Source organism: Chenopodium album, chromosome 7 (genome assembly GCF_948465745.1).
Source record: "Chenopodium album chromosome 7, dcCheAlbu1.1, whole genome shotgun sequence".
Taxonomy (NCBI): Eukaryota; Viridiplantae; Streptophyta; class Magnoliopsida; order Caryophyllales; family Amaranthaceae; genus Chenopodium; species Chenopodium album.
The window spans coordinates 2294873-2301899 of record NC_137840.1 but is presented as its reverse complement, the minus strand read 5'-3'; the positions used below and the strand labels follow the sequence as shown (position 1 = coordinate 2301899).

Sequence of the window (7027 nt, the reverse complement as noted above, 5' to 3'; positions counted from 1 at the left end):
GGTTAAAACGGGTTTGGGTCAATTTTGGTTCAGGTTGGGTTCGGTTCAGGTCAATAATTTACGGGTTACATTCGGGTCGGGTCATCTTTAGGTCGGTTAATGTTCGGGTTCGGATCTCCAATACTCGGGTCAACTCGGGTCTAGGGTTGGTTTCAAGTCGGGTTAGGTCGGGTTCGGGTCACCATTTTTTTCGGGTTCAGACGGGTCGGTTAATAGGTCGGGTTAGGGTCAGTATTTCGGGTCGGGCCAGCTTTTGACAGCTCTAGTTTTTATATAAAATTTGCAATGATATAAAATTTGCAAAGATATATATTTAAAAATTTTGGTCAGACCTATAATTAAATCACACAAACTATACTTTATGGTGTAGTTTTTAGCTAGGTAAAATAAGATTTAACTTGGCTTTTATCCCATATAAAGATACAAAGAATAACCTTTTTTTGTTTCCATATATGTTTTGCGGTATGGTTCAACTATTTTTTTTCAGCATGATTTAGTTTGAGAAAATCTCAAATTTTAATCTTACAGTTTGATTAAATTATTTGAGTGTCAAATCATGGTATGCAAATTAGGTCGTGCATAAGCATAACTCTTATCATAAAGGCGGAGTGTAAACAAATTTTTAATTTTCTTTTTGAATAAGAGGAAGTTAGAGAGTTAACACAACAAATTGATCTAGACTCCTCCTCTTCTCCCTCCCTCTCTTACGTCTGAAAACCTAGCCACTATTAGTGAGTTTTAGAAGAGCTTTTAGTTTTTCTAAAATTATATATATATATATATATATATATATATATATATATATATATATATATATATATATATATATATATATATATATATATATATATATATATATATATATATATATATATATATATATATATATATATATATGAGGAACTTGTGGGCTTAATTACAATTAGGAAAATTTGAAACTAATAATATCACCTTTGGCTCATTTTCTTAAAACAATCCCACCTTTGGGTATTCTATAAACAATCCCACCATTATATCCCATATTCTCAAAATAAGCCTTTTTACTTATAACAAGTTTAAGAGGTTAATTTTAAAAAAATTTCTTTTAATCTCTCTCCTCCTTCATCACCACTCTTAATAAAACAATCACCTCCATAACCATCACCAAACCACCGCAAAACCTCACGCCTCCCCAAAACTCCACCCTTACCCTTATCCTTATTCTCGAACATGTTGGAAACGATCCGACACTCACCCTCACCACTAGTTTTAATGGGTTAGAGAAGGGGTCGGGGTTGTTGTTTGGTGAGGAGGGGGGAAGGTGGGTAGGAAGAGGGGAAGATGGAAAAGGGAAAAAGGGAGGAAAAGAAATCAGGGAAGGGGGAAGGAGAAGGAATCGAGGAAGAGGGATGTGGCTGCCATGTTCGGTATGGGAGATGTACGAATATTTCAAGTATCCCATACTTGAGCCTCACTGTGATCATACACTTAAGCATGGTGGCGTCCAAAGGGAAGAAGGTTAGAGCAAAAGAGTCGCCAACAAGTTTTAGGAACTTGTAAACTGTTCATAGGTGAAGGTACACCCCTTCACGATCGATGAGATCGCTATCTCCATAGTAGTCCTGAACCATGACTGGATATTCGAGGATGAAGGTACAAATCCAACCTAAAAGAGATTGAACCTGCCCTAAAAATAGTCCTTTACTTTATTCTTCTCATATTCATGTGTGTTTTCTGACTAACATACATCATTAGATTAACCCTAAAACCTGTTTAATCTATGTTGATTGAATATTAATGCACAAACAAATCTATTATTGGCGATCACTTGAATTAAAATCATATTGGCATAATATTATCTCATTAAGCGTGATTTCAACTAAAAATTCCCTTAAAACAGCATGAGATGGCGTGATCAAGCAATAACAATAATAACAAGCAACATAATAATAATATTGATTGACACAACAAATCATCATCATAATAAACTCAATCTCATTAAAGCATAATGATATTAGGAAATCCTAGGCATGATACTAGCAAGATTAATAACAAATTCTATCATGTCACTAGACAATAAAAATCAAAACTTTATCCCTAACATGATACTAACATGATAGAAGAAATAGGAAGCAACCTAAGCATGATACTAGAAACATACATGATATTAGAAATATTAGTTATTACCCTAAACATGATACTAGGAATCATAAAGACATCCTAACATGATACTAGGAATTAAAATAATATAAGGATATTTTTTTAAATAAATAGAGCAATAAAACTACTCACTTTGTTGCCTCATATCTCGATCTTTCTATCAAAAAAATACACACGTTAGTAACTTCAAAGAGAATATTGAATCAAACAATTAATTTAAATAATTGAAACATGGATTTGGGACTAAACCCTAAGAAATTATCAACCTTTCACGTCTAGAGCGAAGGCAAATTCGAGATTGGCTAGGTGTATCTAAGACTCGTGAATGCGGTATTGTATTTTAGAAAAAGGGAAGGCTTAGAAAGAGGAAAAAAGAACAAGCTTTTAGCTTTGAGAGAGATAAAGAATAGAATTAGATGATTTTTGGTGATTGAAAACGGGGGATATCGACCCTATTTATAGAGTAAATCAACCGAAAACAATAAAAAAAAGAGTCAAAATTCGAATCGAAATAAAACTGGAGCCATCGTGGCACGACAGAGTTCATCGCGGCGCGATGGAGCCATTGTAGCGCGATAAGACAGTTTTTTGCGGATTTTGTATTTATCATATCTTTTGATACAAAAATCAAACTAAGGCATATAATATGTCGTTGGAAATATCTTGAAATCAAATTTCCAACCCATTTAGAATCAGATTAAAATATTTTATAGAATTAAAGATATGGCCAAAATAGTGGAAGGGTGTCAGTTTTGAATATAGTTTTGTATTTCTTTCATATCGTTTTTGTTATAGCTCGAAACTAATATTATAATATATCATTGGAAATATAATTTCAAGAGCTATCCAACCATCTAAAATTTGGATAAAAATTATGAGACAAGAAAATAATATCTGACTGTCTTTGAACGTCTTTCATTTCGAATAGAATTAGGACTTAAAAAAGGAAAGATTTATCCAATTTCAAATTCTTTAATCTTATCTTTTCAAAAAGGATAATTAAGATATTTTACAAACTTATAGAAGCTTCTAATAAATTCTAATTGGTTTAGGAATATAATTAATATTAGTGGACCCTCCGCGTGATCATTGGGTCGCACATAAAACTCGTTTTAGGCCCAATTTATTATTTTGACCATAACTTCCTCGTTATAACTCGGAATTGAGTTTGTAATATATTGTTGGAAAGGTCTTTTAAAACCCCATGCAACTACATAATTATTGGACCCTGATTACGGAACATACTAAACTGTATTGGACGTTTTTAATAAATAGGATACCAAATGATTTTCAAAAACCGAAAGAATTATTTTTATTAAAACCATTTTAGAAAATAGAGGGATTCACGAGACTCTTCAACATTTCACCTTACTTGATATCAATGATGTGAAATGTACTAATTACTGGGTTTGGTTTTTGGGGAGACACAATCAGGTGTCTAAAGGAGGAAAGCGGGAAAGAGGGAAAGGTGAAGGAGAAGGAGTCGAGGAAGAGGGAAGGAGTGAGGTGGCTACCATGCATGTCCGGTAGGGGAGGGAATCGGGGAAGAGGTGGGTCCGATAGGGGAAGGCAACTAATTTCATCATGCAACTAGTCTGGCAAGGGGAGGGGAGCTCCAATAGGCGGCAGGGGAAAGAAGGGCAATTTTTTTATTCCTTTATTTTAATTTTTTTTTTTTTTAAAAAAAATATTAGAAGGTGACACTTGGCAGTCACCTTCTAAAACCAATTGTTATTCCCCATACCGGTAAAAGTCTCATTTTGAAAATATGGAGTATAAAGGTGGAATTATTTCCAGAATACGAAAAGGCGAAATTGTTTTGAGACGAAGATATGCCAAAGGTCGGATTATTAGTTTTAATTTTTCCTTACAATTATGCACATAAATCATGCATGATCTTGAAACCACTTCCCCCCCCCCCCCAACCACTCTACACCACCCCCCTTCAACCACTCTACACCACCTTAAATTCACCCTGCAACCACCTTTCAATCATCCCACCCCCCTTAAAATGAGCCGAAACAACCACAAACCCCCGTTACCAATCCTAACACATCTAAAAATAACCCTAGTAACCAACCAGCAAGGGTCATAGCCCCCAAATCGTTAAACCCCACGCGAAAAAAGGGTGGGTGTTGGGTGTGATTCGCTGGCATGGACAAGGGTAAGGGCTGGGTTGGGTTTACCAACGACAATAGGGGTTTGTTGGTTTTGTCAATTGCACTGTGACACATGTCACAATAACCTATTAATTAGGTATCAATCGATCACGTTCTATTTTGAATAGATGTATGTCAAAGATCACTTTATTTTGGAATAATCGAAATAAAGGTTGTTTATTATGTAAGATCGCCCAAAGATTATTTTGTTTTTGACAAATTTTCAACTTTTCAACCTGAATGAGTTGTTCATTTCTCCATGTTAAGTGTCTGCTTCAAGTTTCCAACAATTATTAATCTTTTGAACGTTATTTTTCTTGTCCAAAAAATTTCAAGGGTGAACCTACAACAAGAAGAATAATTACACTTGTAAATCAATAAACACACTTTTGAATACTAATGGAACAAATTCAACTTTTTATGCTTATCAATATGTGGAACTGTGGAAGTATAAATTTCTCAAACAACGCATGTAAGTGTCTCAATATATTGAGGAAATAAAAAAGTCAAATACTTTAAGGCTAAGGGGCTATTCCTTGAAATAGAAACTCCTTTGATCTTGTAAAGTGGACTCTCTTACTTGGTTGCGGTTGCAGCCCATGCTCGTATTTAACAATAACTTTTAACTTTAATAATATATTTTTGTAGTAATTTTAAAAGGAGGATGGTTTTATATACTAATCTAAACGAACATTGAATTAGTTTTAGTGACATGTGTTCTTATAACACTTGTTATTAAATGTTACAAAGTACTAGCTTAGAAATATATACCATCAAATCAATATACTTGTTTTTAAATGGAAGAATTTTATAGGTAAATGATAAAGTTGCTGCCCTTATCCAATGTCAACTTCGGCATCATTTCAATTCATCTTTGCATCTAACATTCATCATGAGTCTATTTGTAAAGGAATGTAATCATTTAATTGATAAAGAACACAATCATATCATTCACTCGATTAATAAAATTAATTCTTTAAATGTTTTTCTTAGAAAAAAGGCGCAATCTCTATGATTAAATGATTAGGCAACTCATATATATATAGTAGGGAGTGATTTGCCACTTTGATATGCATGTAAGTACAACAACAAGTAGAGACCAAAACTTCATAGCACATACATACATCCACATTACTTATCTTATCTTTCAATTAGATGGAAAGCCTTCTAGTTTTTTTAATCCTCTCTCTTGTAGCATCTTTTAACCATGCCGTCCAACACGATTTTTGTGTAGGAGACCTTAGTCGTCCGATGGGACCAGAAGGATATGCTTGCAAAGATCCCGCTACAGTCACTAGCGATGACTTTGTTTACACAGGGTTTCGTGGTGAGAAACCTACCACAAATATTTTTCGAAACCATTTAACTCTCGCATTTGCAAATGCATATCCAGCTTTGAATGGTCTAGGCATCGCTTTGGCGAGGTTAGACTTTGCAGTGGGAGGAGTTATCCCAGTTCATTCCCACCGAACATCAGAAGTCCTTATTGTAGCAAAAGGGACTATTATTGCAGGGTTTATTGATACGAACAACACTGCATACTATAAAAAGTTAGAGGTTGGTGACGTTATGATGTTTCCACAAGCCATGCTACATTTTCAAGTTAACGTTGGTAAAACTCCGGCTCTTGCCTTTGTAAGCTTGAATGGTGCAAATCCAGGATTACAAATCACTTCATCTTCTCTATTTGAGGGAAATTTACCTGGTGAGATCGCTGAGCAAATCTCTCTTCTAAGTCATCAAGAAGTTACACGGATGAAGAAGTTATTTGGCACAACTTAATATATTATTAAGTTACCTCTTTTTCTTCTCCCATCTTTTAATTTATCTTTTCTTTGTATTGCATGGCATCTATTAAGCTTGATCATTTACTTTATTACTTGCATGTTAAGTACAAATATAATTTTATTCCAAAGAAGGGGAGGAGGAAAAAAGAGCCCAACAAATGTTATAATTGATGTCTTAAGTATTTTACGTTCAACTTTCTAAGGAAAAAATGTTTCCTATTTTATTCATTACTTAAGTTTCGTGACATGTAACCTATTATATATGTACTAATGTACTACGTATTTATTTATTGGTAAATTTTATGTTAAATAGAGTGTATATTTTTTTTTTTCCTGCTGATTTAGTTTTAACAATCAATATCTTGTAGTCTTAAAAAAAAAATCGATATGTATCTATTATCATACTAATTAGATACGTGCTTGTTTAATTGATACTAGTCCAAAAATATAACTTCGGAGTAAAAAATGAAATGACTATGAAGTGGAACAAAATGAAATTACCTAGTTGACTATATAATTTCTTTGGAATTATTTTTCAAACCAAATGAACATATATAAAGGTGCTTATATCTAGAGTTGGCCAAATTAAATCAATGAAATCAAACTTCCCATAGAAACTCCATTGATAATCAAATTAAGTTGGTTGTGAACTTCCATGGAAATACGACATCTAAGGAAAATTATTTTGTTTAGGAAAATATATTCTACATGACGTGGGGTGACATGAGGTGGGGGTAGTGGTTGTGTTAACGGGTGGCCTGGGATAGATGGTTGAGGTGGTGGTAGTGGGAGCTTGATGTGGTGGGTTGGTGTGTCAAATTGGTTGGAGCTCATTCATGATCCCTTCAACAGTTCAACACATTTGTGAACAAATTCTGTAATTAGATAAGAGTCTATCGCCCATAAACAAACCCCACATGTGAGTGTAATTGTTATTCTATA

General features: G+C 33.9%; 1 protein-coding gene across 1 annotated transcript; it reads left to right on the top strand.

Annotated features, from left to right (window-relative positions):
* Nucleotides 1-5358: 5358 nt before the first annotated feature.
* LOC145640778 (auxin-binding protein ABP19a-like) lies at nt 5359-6395 on the top strand. The gene has a single exon (XM_081692011.1). The coding sequence runs from the start codon at nt 5454-5456 to the stop codon at nt 6078-6080; it is 627 nt and encodes a 208-aa protein (XP_081548137.1). The 5' UTR covers nt 5359-5453; the 3' UTR covers nt 6081-6395.
* The last annotated feature ends 632 nt before the right edge of the window (nt 6396-7027 follow it).